The 19,044-nt window shown below is 37.2% G+C and overlaps 2 protein-coding genes and 1 pseudogene across 2 annotated transcripts; 2 read left to right on the top strand and 1 right to left on the bottom strand.

Moving 5' to 3' along the window:
* Positions 1 to 291: 291 nt before the first annotated feature.
* On the bottom strand, positions 292 to 8,434 carry LOC145771516 (uncharacterized protein C22orf15-like). The gene is made up of 4 exons (XM_082583212.1): positions 8,365 to 8,434; positions 6,608 to 6,694; positions 2,544 to 2,699; positions 292 to 1,178 (listed from the first exon to the last, which is right to left on the bottom strand). Exons 1-4 carry the CDS (start codon positions 8,399 to 8,401, stop codon positions 928 to 930), a joined length of 531 nt encoding a protein of 176 aa, XP_082439338.1. The 5' UTR covers positions 8,402 to 8,434; the 3' UTR covers positions 292 to 927.
* On the top strand, positions 3,564 to 6,189 carry LOC145771697 (uncharacterized; annotated as a pseudogene).
* A 3,424-nt stretch (positions 8,435 to 11,858) lies between the features above and the next one.
* LOC145772091 (U3 small nucleolar RNA-interacting protein 2-like) lies at positions 11,859 to 14,527 on the top strand. The gene is made up of 2 exons (XM_082583916.1): positions 11,859 to 12,770; positions 13,710 to 14,527. The coding sequence occupies exons 1-2, from the start codon at positions 11,895 to 11,897 to the stop codon at positions 14,187 to 14,189; spliced, it is 1,356 nt and encodes a 451-aa protein (XP_082440042.1). The 5' UTR covers positions 11,859 to 11,894; the 3' UTR covers positions 14,190 to 14,527.
* The last annotated feature ends 4,517 nt before the right edge of the window (positions 14,528 to 19,044 follow it).

The following is a 19,044-nucleotide window of genomic DNA, read 5'->3' as shown; positions in this document are numbered from 1 at the left end:
GGCTACAACACTGCATGTAGCGTTCATCTTTCTCAAAATTTCCTGGGGGCTTTAAATATCATATGACTTGCTTTCATTCATTTGACGCCTTTCCGATGTAACACCAACTGTGACATATATCCAAACTTATACTTTACAGTTTCGACCAAAAATGTTGGGTGGCCCTTGTGGTAGGATAAAAGTTGTTAAAATGTGAATGAATTCATTCGAAAAACGTTTGCTGAATACGTTTCACAGCCTCTCAGGCTGTCTTTATGAAATTTGATTCCACAATATTAAAGGTAACTAATTGTTAAAATACCTGAAACTATAGAATGTGCTTAAATGTTGGTGCAGATTAGCTTCTGCAGAATAAAACTGTTGGGTTGTTGGTTTACTTTTTGGATGCCTTGGCACTCTGTGGTTTTATCTGCGCAACAGTTTTTGCACAAATCTGAGTTTAATTACGACAATCACATTCAGTAGCGTTGACAGACGAATCCGAGGGTTACTTTTAGACCTGAGCCCAGGAATAGGTCCAAGAACTTGCAGACATCGGGTATTCATGGGACATAGCGAGTTTAACTTAGAAATGTCTTGGTTTGGAGCCCAAGAATCCCTTTGGTACCGGTCCCGAAATATCCTCTCAACGGTCCTGATCACATTTAATCGAATAACCTTAGCATTTAACCATTTGTTCAATTGCTCGAAGGCGCCGTATGGTATTTGAACAAACCCTTGACTTTTGCTTGGGTTGGGAGACTAGGCTAACCAGTAACCACGGTGTATATTTAGTGAAAACAAATGAAACTTAAATTTTCGGACTGTAACCTAATGATATTCAACCTTTTGCTTCACAAAAAACATTAAAAACTTACATAAAATTTGCATGCAAAACATAACTTGAAATAGCTTAGTAGGCTGGGCCTACATCAGAAACTTCAATTGTCATAAAATCTTCGTATTTGAAGGCTCAAATTTCAACATAGAAGAGTTTTTTCGAGTATTTTTTACATTGAATTTTGTGTAGCTTAAAGTACTTATATGTTTCTTCGCTGTAACCCATTTCTTGCCCTTCAAAGTACTATGGGTCCTTTTAGACAAACGGACCAGCCTGTCAGCTATCTCTGGATAAAGTCGCTCAGTATTGTTAAGGAGAGATTCATATCTGAAAGGGATTGTTCGTGAAGAAGAAGAATCTGTCAGAAATTCAAGAAAAAAAATGAGCTGTTTGTAATAATGCGGTAAACTATTTGTCAAAAGATAACAAACAAAATGTAGCTTAGCCTACTGGTCTCCGACTCCATATTATATAGATCATACGTTTGTGCTGAAAATAGCACCAGTGCCGGTCTTTGGGGTGTGCAAACCGTGCGATCGCACAGGGCCCGCAAATTAGGGGACCCGCAATTTACTCAAAAAATGCAGTAATTTTTGTTATTTCCAATGGAAAAATTCAACAAAAGAATTAGCAACAAGAAAACATAGAGACTCAACGGGTGCAACCTATTTCGTCTTCGTACCCCGAAAAGATCGAGAAAAAAACAACATAGCCGAAGTCGCTGATCGGAGTTGCCGCAAACATTTCAAAATTTCTCTCGATCTTTTCAGGGGACGAAATAGGTCGAAATTCGATTTTGTTGACAGCGGACAAACGTGTCTAGTCTGAGCAGCTATCTCGGCGGACAAATTAAGTCTCACCGCAGACACACCAGATTTAACTTATCGGACTGAAAAGGTTGCATCCAGGCTCAACATAGAGACATAGCTTTATTTCCGAAAAATGCCAAGAAAACATGATCTTATCATGTTGCTATGTCACTGGACAACATCATTTTACAGTAATATTCATACCCAAAGTTTTGTTGAACATGCTCTCAGAATGCACCAAGTTCGAAGTAATTTTTCAAAATTTTCTGGGGGAGCCCACCCCAGACCTCCCGCCGCTGGGTGTCGCCTTCGGCGAACACGCCGTCAGGCTTCGCCCGCCGACCATTAAACCATCCCCTCTCCCATTTCAAAATACCTAGCTACGCTTCTGAACTGGATCATTGTCATTGGGGCCGGCAAAGCATATTCCGCACAGGGCCCGAAATACCCTAAGACCGGCACTGATAGCACATATAAAATTTACGTCTGGTTATTACATTGCATAAGCTTAAGTTTATTTTTTTCTCTCCCTCATTGATCAGTGACAGATTAAAGCAATGTTTTACTTTAACACGTCGTTTAAAGCAATTATTCTAGACCTAAGCCACAAACAATCTAGTTTGGTAGCACAGTGTCCTATGCTTCTAAAGGGAAGGCGGCAACTGGCTGCCAAGGCCTATACCTCGTAGTAAAAACAACCAAAGCAACATTGTCCACAGATGCTCTTGATTCACAATTGACTATCGGTATGCAATATGCATGCTTTTGTGCATTCATGCAGGAAAAGCAAGATTTTTTTGAAAATGTATAAAATCCACTTAGTTACAAAGCCATTCGAGGTGGTCTGCAATGATCTTTTATCAAAAATCGCCAGTTCAGTCAAAATGACAGAAAAAAAAACAAACACTTCATACCACTTTCATAGCCTGAGACCGCATTGGTATTGCTAACGATTTTGATAAGAATGTATCTTTTTCTTCCTTCCAAAAAATGATTTGCATATTCATTTAAATGTTCTTTATCAGATATATTGGCGATTAGACCAGTTTCTTCCATCAAGTCAAGTTTTCCTAAAACCAAAACTTTTCACATTTCTTTAAATAATATCCTTAGAGCGTCAAGTGGGCGCTCCAAAATCACATAGGCTTACTTAGCCTAAATCTAAAAATTACCTACTTTTGAGGTACCGGTAGCGTATTATTTTTATTAGCACAGCGGGTTATTCTCCCGTGCTTGTTGGTTACGTCATCACGATGTAAGCAATAGCATTCTATTTTAGTTTAATACAAAAATTGAATCTTTATAGGCTACTCGGATTGACAAAGCCTTTGATAGGTTGTTTCTGGAAGTTTTGGATCCTTGTACAGACTTCGATAGGTTACCCGTTACCGAGATTAGCAGAGTGAAGTTTTCAGTGGTTGTTTGAAGTGTTTTTATGTGTGAATTATTCCATCCACTAGCTGCCTTTGAAGAGAGAACAATATTCTAAGATGCGTTCCTCAAGCGCACACCATGAGAGTCGTAGCTAGGCTACCAGCGCCGCTTACAGTAGGCCTAGTCTAAGCATCTCAAATAGAAAACTTATAAGTGATTTCGAGAACTTCACGTTTTACTGGATACGCTGTTGAAATTTATGACAAATCCCTCCACTACCAGAAAAAGTAAAACTGAAGAACGGGGACTTCTAAACCTTTTGTGAATTTGATTTTTATTTTGAATTCCTACTTTGATCGAACTAACAGCCCTGGCTACAATAGCATAGCTTGCCCAAGTAGTATTGTAGCCTAAACGAAACAACAGTTTTGAAACTAACCAGTAGGTTGCTTGCAAAAATATTTGGGACTCGAGCAGTGTGATCAGGGCCGGATTAAGGCGGGGGCTGATGGGGCTGCAGCCCCAGGCCCACAAAAAAAATAGGCCCACCAGCGATAACAATGACGAACAATCACAGACTAAAGAAACAGCCAAGGGGTTTATCATTGTCAATGGAAAAACTTGAAACCGTTATTTTAATTGAGTTATGGTCGTGCACAATGGAGCGATTTCATAAAACTAGTAGGGCGCTGCAGGATAGCAAAATTACTTCGAATAGGGCAACAAATTTGCTTTAGGGTCTACATAATTTTGTTCTAACATTAAGATCCCAATTTCCAGAATTCGAAGAAAAGGGTAGAGTTAAGTGGCTGTCATCATTATATTGACGAAATGTCAAGAAGGAAGAGAAGAAAAGTATGCTTGGATAGCGAAGGTGGATCTGAAGACACATCACTTGATCCATCGAGCAGATTCAAAGTAGACTCATATTTGCCAATCATTGACTAAATTATTTTGTGTATGAAATCCCGAATTGCAGCATACGATCGTCTTCAAATAAGATTTTTGTTTTTGGCGGAATTAAACACCATGTCTAATTGTAAAATTGAAGAGAGTACTAAAACATTGCTTCACTATCATCCAGATGATCTAGATCAGGGGTGGGGAACCTGCGGCCCGCGGGCCGAATGCGGCCCGCGTGACTGTTCCATTTGGCCCGCGTCAAAATTTCTTTACCCAAAATATATTGAAACAACAGCTTAAAAAAGAGTAGGCTTTGCATTCTCAGTATATTGCGAATGGCTTTCTATGACTAGTTAATCCATCATAGAAGGCCATTTGTAACAACAATGTGTACGTCACAATGTGACCGTCACAATGTGACCAGTTATTGTTAATCGGTCAGTTATGGCCCAGGGCTTCCCAAACTGGGGGTCGCGTAATGAACTTCAGGGGTCGCAGAAAGTATACCAATTTGCACAATAGACTGCATATTAACACTTCTGTGCGAGATGCTGTGACAGTTATTAACTTTATTCAGAGTCGCGCACTCAATAGGCTGCCCGTATTTTTGAAAATTTAAGAGGTGAAATGGAATCGGAGTTAAAAACTCTTTTACTACATCGTGAAGCATCAGGCCAAACCCTCGACATGAGGATTAATTCATGGCCTGTATAATCAAAATTGGTTGATGATGATGATGATGAAGCGAGGTGGCTTTCAAAAGTCAATGCTTTAAAATGGCTAGCCAATTAACGTTGAAAACCGAAATCGCGATTTTTCCAACAGAATAAAATTCACTCTTGGTCCACCATTTTCGCAATGACATCTAGCTTTTGGAATTATGCCAATTGTCAGATTTGCTTGAAGAACTGAACGAATTTAATTTGTCCCTCCTAAGAGAAGACATCAATATTTTGCATTGAAACCTAAAATTGATGCGTTCATCAAAAATTTGAACATCTGGAAACAAATATTTCAAAATGATTTATATATCTGAAATATTCTCACTTCGCCTACCGTCGTTCCAACCTAAACAGCATTGAAATCGCCTTAAGACCTGCAATAACAAACACTGAGCCACGTCTGGACTTGCTTTGTTGCAGAAAGCAGTCACACCCGTGACCCATCACACTGAATGTGTTTGTTTTTTGTTTTTGTTTCCAGTAGGCTGCCAGTGCCCATAGCCCCATAGGCTTCGTTGCTATGGTCAGAAATAAATAAAAACAAATCGACCTGAGAACGGTAAATTGTTTTTGACTTTCGTTAAATTTAAGCTTTTCAATAAATATCACAATAGTATATTTCGCACTGTTGGTCGTTTTAATGGTAAGGGCCGCGAAACATTTTAGGAGATCAAAAGGGGTCGCGAGCAAAAAATTTTGAGAAGCCCTGAATACCATTCGTGAAAAGTGTTTTGCAGAGTAGCCTACTTCTCAAATTAGCAAAATTTTACGTTGTATAATGGCTTCTAGAAAGAAAAGAAAGATTGGTGATGAAGGCAGAATGTTCCAGAAAAATTGGACAAAATTTTGAAATTTTTAGTGGCCCGCCTGTGTTATTTCTCTTTTTATGTGGCCCGCAATACTAAAAAGGTTCCCCACCCCTGATCTAGATCAGTGGTTTTCAACCTTTTTGGTAGAATGGAACCCAATGAAATGTTCCAAAAGCTCGAGGAACACCTGTTCAATCATTTAATTGCCTTATGCAAAAAACATCGTTTGATTCATAAAATTAAATTAAAATATTCATGTTCAGATTTATTTATGTAGCCTACAATAAAAATACAAACTGTAAAAAATGACATTTATTACGCAGCGAAACGTGTTAAAGTGTAGCAAATTTATTAATAGCCAAGTGGCAAACCTAGAAAATATTTGATTATATTTAAAGAATATGCATATATATACGTAATAGTAAAATAGACTCTCGGATTTGAATATAAACTTACGAAACCCCTAGACTTACTGGCGGAACCTTAGGGTTTCGCGGAACCCTGGTTGAAAACCGCTGATCTAGATTCTAGAAGAATCACTGCCTGAAGAGATGCTTCATTTTTCTGCACTGCTAAAACAACACCATTTTAGCAGCGAATGCAGCAAAGAAACTCAAATGTTTAGATTCATCAATGAAAATGAGTTTATGCACGCATTTTCTAACGTATATGTTGTAGACTACGGTACTAGGAATATATCTTTATCTGATGATTTCGAATTGTTCAAGCGAGCGCTCATTTTCAGTGTTTAAAAGAGTAAAGAATCAACTGCGTTCATCCATGGGCCAGAAAACGGTTGCATCTCTTAGCTCTACTCTGCATTGAAAACGAAATTTTGGAAAAAATGGACACCGATGATGTTATTAACAGCTTTGCTTTGTCTAAATCCAGAAAACATGTCATTTGAATGTGTTTTATCAGTAAATACTGTAGGCCTACTTTGGGTACAATTTTTGTTATTTCATTCAATGAGGGGAATGAAATATAGGCCTCAGATTATCATATAGCCCCAGGTCCACCAAAACCTTAATCCGGCCCTGAGTGTGATTAATACAATTTAGGCTTGCCTAAGTTAGGCCTACAAACTGATGCTTTTTTGACAGAATAGCCTAGTTAGTTACGGCATCTCAAATGTGAGACAATACGTCAATCTCCGAAAGTGTGTCTCACCATCTTTTGAAGTGTCACTTTTTTCACGCAGACATTCCAACAATATCAAACATTTGCAGTTGGGATTGAACAGCTCTTCTTTGTTATCTGCGTAAATTGTTTAAAAAAACTGTATAATCAAATAATCGCGATAGTAGGCTATAAAAGTCTTAGGTGTGACCGTAGCCAAAAGCAAATTACATTTTTATCAGGACAAATTAATTATAGCCAACCACGAAAACTGTAGTAGCCTACAGCTGCTTTTTTTTCGCTGAGACTTTTTGGTCATTTGTCCGAAATGACTTGAAAAAATTCGGTCATTTTATATTTATTTCGGTCATGTTTTCTGATGAAAATATTTCCTTTCAAGTAGCTGATACGAACCAAAATTTGCACTTCCTGACTACCAACAACATTAAGTTTCGCTGAGAAACGTTGTCGTGTTTTATCTGAGAAAAGTTAGAAAAGACAAACGTTTCTTCAACGTTCATCAGCGAAACTCAACCTTGCAACACCCGGCCGCAGAGATATATTATTGCACACTAACACACGTTCAAAAATAACGCAAAACGGACATTTTAACTAAATTGACTATATATTTTTTCGGACATTTTGACCGAATTGACTATATTTTTTTCGGACATTTTGCTAAAAAATCAGTCAATGACCGATATGACCGAAAAAAAGAAAACCCAGGTCTACAGTGCACGACACACGGAACGCTGCAGGCTTGCCAGATTGGCCCTTTTTAGAGGCAGTTGACGCAAAAAAATTGTTTGGCCTCTTGGCCCTTAGTTTTCAATATTTGGCTCCTTTTAGAAGCAGTTGGCACATAGCCTACTATCAAACTAGCTATTTAAATAAATATCTTTCGGAAATTGAGCCTGAAAAGTGTTGTTACGATTTTTTAGACAGTGTTTAGCTGACGATGTTTATGCCAATGCCGAAGATTCGAGTGGAAACACTGTAGAAAATGAAGATTTGGAATTGTTCTTGTCAAATGTAGAAGCTGTAGAAGACTGTGTTGTTGTAATGTTGTAACCTTATTGACGTTGTTAACGTTATTATGTATTATTAACAACGTTATTGAACAATTTGGCTGTTTTTAACCCAGTTTGGCCCTTTTTTCGACATTGTTTGGCTCTTTTTCTCAAAAGCTGTCTGACTACCCTGGAACGCTGGCAAAATTTGCATACTCACTACTCAGCATGGTTTAATAGGCTACTCAGGCTGCTTTCCGTATCTTGAAAGTGCCAAATTAAGCGTCGGCAAAACAACATTGTGATCAAAACAAATTTAAACAGTTGGAATTCTGAGAACCATTGTCATAGGGAACGTTCAAATATTACGTAACGCCTTCGAGGGGGAGGGGGGGGTTTATGCAAAGCGTTACGTTAGCGTCATCGGGGGGGAGGGGTTCAAGCAAAACGTTACGTAACGCTTTCGAGTACGGAATGGTAGTTTTTTGTGCTGAATTCTTAGTGAAAAAGCGTTACATGGGGGAGGGGGGGGGTTGAAAAAAACGTTGCGTTGGCGTTACATGGGGGGGGGGGGGGGTCAAAAATTTGGAAAAAAAGCGTTACGTAGTATTTGAACGTTCCCATAGGCTATTTACACAAAAAAAAATTGAGATTGAATAAATTTTAGGCAAGCTATAAATTTTAGTATAACTTGCATTAAAATTCTGTTAAAATTAACAGAAGGCATGTCTTTGAATCGGACTGACCAACCGCTGGAACACCCAAACAAAACTGAATATGCTAAAAATGTTAATTTACCTCCATAAAGAACAGATATAAACACTTGCTGTGACATTTTCAAAACGTTGCAGGAAACCTGTTTCACTTGTGCTCTACAAAATAATTTTTATCCGCAATTACAAAACCAAAGTGAAGTTAGCCATAGGTCACACTAGCCCACATAGGTGACCGGTTGGTAGACTTTACACATTTTATCAATAATTTAATTGTTTCAGGAAACAGCCTTTTGCTAACGAAGAAACGGCAAGATCGCTGAATTCTCTGGGTGTGCGCTTGAGCAATTCACTTCAATGGTAGTTGAAGAACTAAGGCTAGGCTAGTCTAATTCAGACAGGGCTAGTCTAGAGTCTAGACGATAGTCATAGCTAAATAATTTACAGGACAACACCACTCCAACGACAAGCGAAAGGGTAGGCTAAACACTAGATTCTAGAACATGATCGCATAGAATTGACAAGAAAGAAATTTTTATTTTCCGTTTTGGAAACTTACACTGTTTTTCTTGCAGTTCATGCTTCTCTTTCTTCCTTGTTAATTGTGTAATAGTTTATCTTTTCGAAACCCCACTTTTTTCCTTACCGCTTATTGTTTCTTTGTTTCTAGTCAATTCTATGGTCATGTTGTACAATTTATCAAGCGAAAGCATCACTGAATGATGAAGAAGATCAGTTTGTTTAATCTCAGTTAACGAGTTTGTGTCAGTGTTTCAAAGCCTCCAGAACAGTGGCGTAGCCTACGGCGACCATTTTTTAGGTATTTAATTTTTTTCCAAAGGCCTTAAACACATAGGCTACTAGATTTGCAGTTTGCTCAATAGCTGTTTAGATCATACCAAAATAAACTGATGTGATAGACTATGATATAAAAAGTCACTGTGTAAATTGATTGATTGATTGATTGATTGAATCTTTATCCTCGGACTGGGAAAGCTTCTTGCAGAGCTTAATCCTGGCAGTTTCGCATACTTGTAGAGGCTTTGAATCACTGACGCAGGCCCGGTCACCGAGATTGACAGAGTGAAGTTTCCGATTGTTGAAGTCTTGTTGCCGGGGAACTATTCCATCCATTAGATGCCGCTGAATGGAGAGCAGTCCTTAACGTGCGTTGCTCAAGCGCACACCCCGAGAGTCGAACCAGCGCCGCTTGATCTTGAAGCTTCTTTGTTCCAGAAGTCACGCGCTAACCAATTGAGCTATCTTGTGTTTGAAACTTTCTAAAATATGTGAACACCCAAAAAAAAATGACTGTCGTATGCTACTGCTCCACAAATATGCGACATTGCCATAATCAAGCTTTCAAACTTAGCTTTCTCAGAACAAAGATTTCCGCAATCTAGCGTGACTTGCTGCGCTTCCTATATCTAATGCTGTCTTGTGGCACTGCCCACTACCACCCATTCCTGTTTATTTTGCTCGTTTACAGTTACGCACACTGAAATGTATGAAAATTATAAGCCCGAATAGATTGTTATCAATACAGCGCGTTTGTTTTGTCACAAATTCTGTAGCTGTAGTCATTTTAAATGCAAGAGTTGCCTACTACAGGCGCGAGGATTTCATTTTATTTGAGTTGTCAGTGGGGGTAGCCTGTAGCTAACTACATATTTGAATTGTTATCTAAACAAAAATTTATTATATTTTGAAAATCAATAATTTAATAATCTTAGAGCTAGTTAAAATGCAAAAAAACAGTTATTTGCTTGAAGCTAAGTTTTTTCATCGTTTCCCAACATTTGGCAAATAAAAAAGCCTGGCAACATCACTGGGCACACACAGTGTTGCCAGGTAAAGACTTTGAAAAAATTTCAATGTTGTTAAGGACTGTGAAATACGTTGCATAAAGAAATTAAAATGGAGTTAGAAACCTTTTCTAAATATTATTTTTGAGTTTTTAAAAGTCCAATATCTGAACCAATTTTTGGTGGATGGTTAAATCTGATAAAATGGATTTGTGATTACAGTAGTAATTTACGAAGTCGTTGTGCGGAAATATATTTTCGAATGTCAGGCAACGCTAGGGCTAGTCAGAAACACATGACGCATCTCAATTCAATTCAATTTTATTTTTTGCTGCTGGCGCAAACATGTACAGAACGGCAAAGTAAACACACGAATTTGACACCAGCATAAGGGAAAGATGGCAAAACCCAAAAGTTTAAAATATACATCGATAACAGTGTTACCACTATCTTAAAATTGCACAGCCACCAAACCTAGAAGCAAGATAGAAAAATTTTTTTTTTTGTGAAATAGTACTAGGCCTACAATTACCGTAACACTTGCAAGTGCAAGGGCGATTAGACTTTATAACACAAAGAAAAATTTCAAAAGGTGACAAGTTTCCTGAACTTTTGCTTTGTGAGTCTTCAAAGGCATTTAAAAAAATTGATGCTATAAAAGATTCAGCAAGACAAAATTACAGGAAACCTGCTCAGTGTGACTGCACGATCTCAGTTTTACAACAAGAAAAAACAAAAAATCGTGCCTACTGTACAATTTTATTAAGTTATTAACACTTGCAACAAGGGCGATTTAAACTTTACCAAATTCAAGATGTGAAAAGTTTCTCGAGGTTTTCAATTATGAAGTCTCGTGCTGAGTTTGTCAGTCAGTAAGTGAGAGAGAAAACATTTATTTCGTCTGTTGCGAGAATAGTAAAGAACACTCCTAAACAATACAAATAAAATAGTATCATAGTAATCTAGATACCACAATTGATAGGAAGCAGCGAAAGATTGCATATCAGTCATTGAGTCAGCTGCTTCCCTGTTCTTAATGTGACAAAGCATTAAGCAAATTGTCAAGCTCCAGCAAATTACGTTGAAACAAGATAGGCTACATCTATGCTTTTATAATAATAATGTAATAATCATGCTTTTATTTGCACCCATTGCGATAACATACAGTACACTGCGATCACAGATGCAATACAACAGATGACAGGAAGCAGCGAAGTGACATAATACGGTATAGCCTTCAAGTCAGCTGCTCTCCTTATTTTGGCTTGCCATTAAGTGTCTTTGCCGAGACACAGCCGCGTGCTCTGGAGCGGTGTCGAACTGACGTCCTTTCGAACATCGCGCAGACGTTCTCACCACAGATGCAACTTAATTCGTACCCTGAAAAAATGGAGAAATATTTTTAAAAAAGCCAAAATAGCACACGGATCGGAGTTTATTTTAACTAGCTATCCAAAATTTCAGATTTATTTATGCACTGCATAGATGACCATTGACCAGTTCAAATACTGTATGCATTTAACTGGTTAAGTATAATGCATTGCAAGAAATTAATCTAGTCTACTGTACTGCACTGCATTTTGGTATTAGTAGGGGTATGGTACAATAAGACTTTGACTTGTACTTGTATTTGAAAATAATGAAGAACCTGTTTAGCATAATATATATGTTATTTTAAGACATGTTTTTTTGTAATTCTAAATAAGTGCTTAACTTTCAATTTTATTTATTTTAAATACCGTATAATAATAATTCTCTTCAATTTATAAAGGAACTTGCCGTGTAGTTTGTAGTCGCACAATACATTATTATGGTTATAGCACGGAAAAGAAAAGTTAGAAAAAATGTGGAATCAACAGAAATGCAGAGTTCATCAAATATGTTTTTCAAACAAAAAAAGAAAGCAAAAAGTAAACAAAGTTACGAAGAAATACAAAGTGACTCCGAGCTTGAAGAAGATGATGTCGAACCTGTCGTTGATCATTCAGATTCTGAAGATGAAACGGCGCAAGAAAAAAAGATGAGACTAACAAAGAAGTATTTGGAAGAGTTAAAACAAGTTCAGGAAGGTTCTGGCAATGAAGATGACACAGATATAGTTGGAAAGAAGTTAAAAGAAGATGTGTTGGAACGAGCTGGAAAGTTACAACGCAAAGTTGCTGACAAATGCTTTATGCCTAGTTCTGAAGCCATACATGTTTTAAAAGGCCATAGAGAGTCGGTGTCATGTCTGGTTGTGTCTAGTGATGGGTTAAGCCTTTTTACTGGTTCCAAAGACTGTGCGATAATGAAATGGTGTCTTCAAACTTACAAACGACTCGCTTTTGTTAAAGGAGGGAAGAAAACCAAAGGAGCATGTCATAAGTCTCATGTTTTTTGTTTGGCTCTCACTACAGATATGAAGTTTTTGGCATCCGGTGGCATGGACACTATAATATATATATGGAATCCAAAATCGTTATCTCATATAAAAACATTTAAAGGTCATCGTGGCTTTGTCACTGGTCTAGCTTTTCGTTTAAACTCTTTTCAGTTGTTTAGTGCATCACAGGATCGCACAGTGAAAGTATGGGACTTAGAAGGAATGGGCTTTGTGGAAACTTTATATGGACATCAAGATGCTATACAAGCATGTGATAGCCTCAACAGTGAAAGATGCCTAACTGCTGGAGGACGTGATGGAAGTGTAAGTCATTGTTGTATATATTCATTGTCATGAAGCATGTAATGTCACAAAATATTTTAATATATCTTATCAATATACCTTTATATACTGTAGTGTATATACATTGATTAGTGATTACAATGTTCAAATTGCTAGACTCTAATATGATAATGTCATTGTGTGTTATATTGTTTTCAGTGGCTGCATATCAAAGCTTTTGATATTGATTTACTTATCACTGATAATGTCTATGTATTGTTTGCACTTATTGACTAGACACCAGGCAAGTAGAAGGGGTGTGTTATTTCTGTAACTACAGTAGTTCTGTTTACACGCCAAGGTATTTCACATCAAACTTTTGTGTCATTGATAGTCACATAAATTGCATGAAATATCATGCCATAACATAAACCGCAATGTACTCAAGAAATTTAGAAGGCAGAAGGTACCATGAAATTCAAAGTGCATGTTTTTGTTTTGGAATAAAATTAGTTTTTTTTTTTCAGGAAAAATCTTTTTGCTGCACAAAATTGTATTCAATTAAGTAGCGTGTCTGCTCTTTCAGTGATCTGGCGTTTTGTGGAAAAACTTATGTAAAAAGTGTAGCCTAAAGCTATTTACACTTTCCAGGCTGCTTTGTTATGAGTCATAGTTAGCAATTACAGCAGCATGATTTAACAGATTATTATTCAATAACCGAAAATCATTTTTGTGCCACCTCTTCCACTCAGGAACTAATATTAGTCTGTACTTTAAATACAGCATTTCATAATTTCTTTTCATTGTTTCTCAGCAAGGCATTCTCAATATTCTCATTTACATAAATACATGTGTTGCTTATAGTTAAGAGGTTAGCTTTCTTATTCACAACTCACTACACTTAATCTTTATGCAACTTTTCTATAGAATCTTGCCATGCGGAAAGTATGTTTTCCTAATTTGTGTTTGTAACTTTTGCAGCTTCGTGTGTGGAAAATAGTTGAAGAATCTCAATTGCTATTTCACGGACATTCTGGGTCAATCGACTGCGCTCGAATGATAAACGAAGAGTATATGATATCTGGTGCCGATGACGGTTCCGTCTGTTTGTGGAGTGTCATGAAGAAGAAACCTATTGTTGTGGTTCATAACGCTCACGGAAAAAGCGACGAGCCAAACAAGAATTGGATCACCTCTGTTGCTGCATTGCCGAATTCTGATTTAGTTGCTACAGGATCATGTGATGGACATATTCGAGTATGGAAATGTGGAGACAAATTTTTAAAGCTAAACATTTTATTCACTATAGATGTCCTCGGATTTATAAACGATTTAAGATTCTCTGGAAATGGCGAAAATCTTATAGCAGCAATTGGTCAAGAACATAAATTGGGGCGCTGGTGGACAATTAAAAAGGCGAAAAATTCCATTTTGGTCATTCCGTTGCAGTCAGCTGCATAATTTTATCATCAAGTTGTTTTGACAGCCGTTGGAACTGATGTAGAAATGGTTCATGAGCGATATCACCAAGGCAAGTTAACTCAGCTTTGAGTCCCCTTTTTGCGTTTTTTTTACCAACTTTGAAAAGCGAGTTTAAAAGTTGTCATCAAATGACTTGTGAAGAACCACAAACTACGATACGTCACGTCAAAATACAGTATGGTTTCTGCTCGAAGAATATTTCGCAAATATACTGGTAGACTGCAAATGCTTGATGTCTTGAGATTTCTCTATTTAGGTTCTTTTCAATAACTGTATAACATCATTTTGTTGTCCTTCAATCCTTTGGGCGTGTAATAACCGTCCCATTACGTTGTGTAGGTTAATCAATTATTGAAGAGGGATAAAATCATCAAAACTAATTCACTTGAATATTCTCTCAGACCATTTAGTTGGGCTCCGCTAGTTAATTTACTCTGTCTACAAGCAGCTAGTCATCATGTGAGCTGCCGTTGTCGTCAGTAGTAGGCCTAGGTTACGAGTAATCGCCTATATTTGTGCGATGGTGGTCTGAGAACGATTGCATGTAAAGCAGCACTTTGTTTCACATTGCTATAAGCTGATGAAATTCTTTTCCAAATCTGATGACCAACTTTCGTTGCTGCGAAACCTGATAAAAATATTTAAGTTAGCTAGATTGCCGGAGTAAGACCTTCCTTGGACTGAGAAATCCTTTAAAGAAACTTCATTCCGGCAGTTTCGCATACCTGCCATTCAGATTAACAGAATGAACGTCTTCTGCCTAACTGAAGGCGCTTGCTTTCCAATCATGCAATCCTGGTTCGACTCCCGGCTTATGCTAAGTTAGTTGTTGAAAAACACCGCTTACCTCAACTCAGGGTGTGTGTAATATATTAGGTGGACGTAGTTGCTGAAGGTAAGGCGGCCGAGAGAAAGGAACTGGCCACCCTACCCTCGTTAGTGCCGAAGGCTTATTATAAGAGAACCTTGTCTTCTCACCCCCGGTGCTTGGATCAAGTATGGGACTCATCTTTACCTTTTACTCTACACCCCTCAGAAGGGTTATGGGTATGTAGTAGGTATGTAGGCACTTAAACATAATAAAGTTTTGTAAAACAAATGAATCGTTGGACTGATCAGAAGTTGTAGAAAAAACAGAGAAAATATTTCGATGCAAAGTAAGTCAACGTTTCGTCGTCCTTATCTTGGCGTAGAGGGTTAAGCAGGCCCGGTGCTAGGAACCGCGGGGCCCAATTAGAAATGTGATGACGGGGCCCCTACTCTTCATAGCAAAATTTATGGGTGTTTATATATCATAAAATACATACCAGTACATACAAACTACAAAGATAGACATTTATTACTTGCTATAAAACAAATTAAAGGTAATGTGGATGTTTATTTACGATATGTTGTTTTACTTTTAATAGCAAAAAAGGAAAATTAGGCAATTAACCTTTAGTTTTTCAGAAAAAAACTTTTCTTGCCTTTTTATTAGCAAAGTCATTCAAAATAACTTCAAAGTCAATGGCTTTAGCAATCTCGCATTCTATAGAAAGCATTGACAAACTGTTAAGTCTTTCTTGCGCGATTGTAGATCTCAAGTACGTTTTAATTAGTTTCAGCTTTGAAAAGCTTCTTTCCCCTGATGCAACAGTTATTGGCATCGTCAAATAAATCCTCAATGCAATGAAAACATTAGGAAATGTTGTAAATCTATTGTTTTCTATCAAGTGTTCAAAGAGGGCATACGGCTTAATTTTGGGTTGAAGGAAAGTTTTTAGAGCTTCAAGTTCTTCAGCTAGCATATACCCATCAATATCTTTGTTTTCTTCTGTAACAATCTTTTCTTCAGCGTCCTGTCTTCTTGTGGTAATTGTTAAAGCAGCTTCAAGGTTTGATGTGTGCTCCCTTATTTCCTCCATTCGCATATCTTGAAAGCTGTTTATAAATCCAAATAATTTTGCATGATCTTTAAGTTGTTTAAATCTACTTTCCATTGACTGAATAGCTTGATCGAGGACTAAGTTGAAGCATTGAACTCTGTACATTTCTTTTGGATCATCATTAGGTTGATCCTCTGCTTCATACCCCCGCTAGCGCGGGGCCCCTTCAAGGTGCGGGGCCCAATTTGATCTAATCGGTCAAATCGGCCTAAAACCGGCCCTGGGGTTAAGGCAGTGGTTGTCATATCGATGACGTGTGTCCGATTTCCACCCAAACGATAACTCTTTTTTATTCTGTAATTACCAAAGTTCAAAATAGGATCAACTCTCTGGCTGAATGCTACAAGGCCAAGGGTCACAATAATTGGATAGTAGTCATTTAAACATGTTCTGATTGGTTGGCGGTATCATCGGTTGTTACAGGAAATGGTCATGTTTAAGTGGCCACCGCGGTTGTGTCTGGCACGCCTGAAGGTGGACACAAAAATTGGCTTTCTTGCCTCCAGATGTTGTGCATAACTGGCTACATTTGTGGGAAGAAAATCTAACAGTCAAAATCCAGCTTTAAACGATGGAAAATTGTGGCAATTTTCATAATCTGGAATTAGAGACGTGTCTTTGCCAATTACAGTAGGCCTATTCACTGAAAAACAGCTTCAATTCATATTTTGAAGAAACCATTTTTGAAAAAAAAATTGTTCTTTTTATCAGGTATAATTAATTAAACTACCATTCAACGTTTTATAGGCAGAGAAAACTTTTTCTCGAACCGTAGAAAATTTCATTATCAGATCACCGCTTCAATGCGTGATGGAAATCTACAGATAAATCTGCATCAGGCATTGCAGAGTTTGCTTTGAACATTAAGTTTGTTTTAACAAAAAACACCTTAAGCGAGTAATGTCGGTCTGGAATTGCATGCGGGAAGTGATTTTCTGATGTCTCTGGATTTATTAATATTCAATTGAACACTGAGAATATGTCCTTATAATGTTTGTAATGTATTGTATTGAGTTTAAATTTAACCGTTGTTATTGCGTTCATAAACGTAGTTGCACTGATGAGAATTTAATATTCGAAAACGCGTTCTGCAACACTGTTTTTTGCACTCTGCAATGCCTGATGCAGATTTATCTGTAGATTTCCATCACGCATTGAAGCGGTGATCTGATAATGAAATTTTCTACGGTTCGAGAAAAAGTTTTCTCTGCCTATAAAACGTTGAATGGTAGTTTAATTAATTATTTCTGAAAGTTCCTTGGTTTCATATTATCTGAATTTTCTCAACTAGCTACTCTCCAAGGCGTATATAATCAATCAGAGTTGACTCTGTCAAGGAAACAAGCAAAGATGGTCCTGTAACCGGTGGTGAAATCTTTCTAAAATGACTGAGACTTTTGATAAATTCTTATTTCTGTTCGAATTAACGTGTACTTTAAAAGGTCGTCGCTAATTAATTGGATACGCTACTGTATTACATTGTATTATAATCACTGAAATCATATTGAATTGATATTAATAACAATACCGTCTATTAATTTTCAGTGCTTATCTAAGTAATGTAAATTAGTATACTTCGGTAGATGTTCATTGTGATGGCTTTTTTTGCTTTGAACATTAAGTTTGTTTTAACAAAAAACACCTTAAGCGAGTAATGTCGGTCTGGAATTGCATGCGGGAAGTGATTTTCTGATGTCTCTGGATTTATTAATATTCAATTGAACACTGAGAATATGTCCTTATAATGTTTGTAATGTAGGCTATTGTATTGAGTTTAAATTTAACCGTTGTTATTGCGTTCATAAACGTAGTTGCACTGATGAGAATTTAATATTCGAAAACGCGTTCTGCAACACTGTTTTTTGCACTCTGCAATGCCTGATGCAGATTTATCTGTAGATTTCCATCACGCATTGAAGCGGTGATCTGATAATGAAATTTTCTACGGTTCGAGAAAAAGTTTTCTCTGCCTATAAAACGTTGAATGGTAGTTTAATTAATTATTTCTGAAAGTTCCTTGGTTTCATATTATCTGAATTTTATCAGGTAGGCTAGTAATGATTAGGGCCATTTTTATATCACCTTAAAAAATCAATAATATGACTTTATTTTTTGGAAAATATGACTTTATGTGAAAATCGTTTATTTTTACATGCGAACAACGTCACTCACGGAACTAAAGAGTAAAACATACGCAACATAACAGTAATACACATCCATTTTTATTTTAAACCACTGTTGTAGTACAGTTTCATGTAGGGTGGAATGTTAGAGTCTTTGAAGTTACGATTTGGACGTAAAAATGACTTTAGTAAGTTTTACAATCGCTTTGACTTTCGCTGCATTTGATTCTTTTACTTTTGGCATGCTGAACCAGATATTCTCTCTATGTCTAAGTCTTTGTATATATTTAACTATTATATTCTTCAGTTTGCTACTAGTTGCACTCAGTGATGGGCAGTATCGGCGATAATTTATCGGCGATAATTATCGGCGATAAATTTTTATCGCTTAATTATTTTTTCAGTTATCGTTTATCGTTATCGCCAAAGGCAATATTTGATTATCGCCGATAATTAATCGCCGATAAATTTTATTTCGGATCAACACACAAGTGGAAAGAAGATGAAAAGTAATATTTTTACTAGCCACCTAGTTCATGAAACTAAAATTAAAACCAGTTCTTCTTCAGTGCCTGAAGTGTGTGTGCACAGGTCGTTGTCATGGGAGGGGCACGCCCCCTGCAGCGACGGCCCTGATAACACAATAATTTTTAGAGTTGCAAATTGCAATGCAATGAAATGCATGCAACAAGTCTCTTGTTGTTTTGCTGCAATCGGCAATCGCGAGTGAATTTTACAATTAAAATGTAAGCGCACAGGCGGTACAGATTCCTTTGAAGCGAAAGA

Source organism: Aplidium turbinatum, chromosome 6 (assembly GCF_918807975.1).
Source record: "Aplidium turbinatum chromosome 6, kaAplTurb1.1, whole genome shotgun sequence".
NCBI classification, from domain to species: domain Eukaryota; kingdom Metazoa; phylum Chordata; class Ascidiacea; order Aplousobranchia; family Polyclinidae; genus Aplidium; species Aplidium turbinatum.
This window is presented reverse-complemented; position numbering and strand designations above follow the sequence as displayed.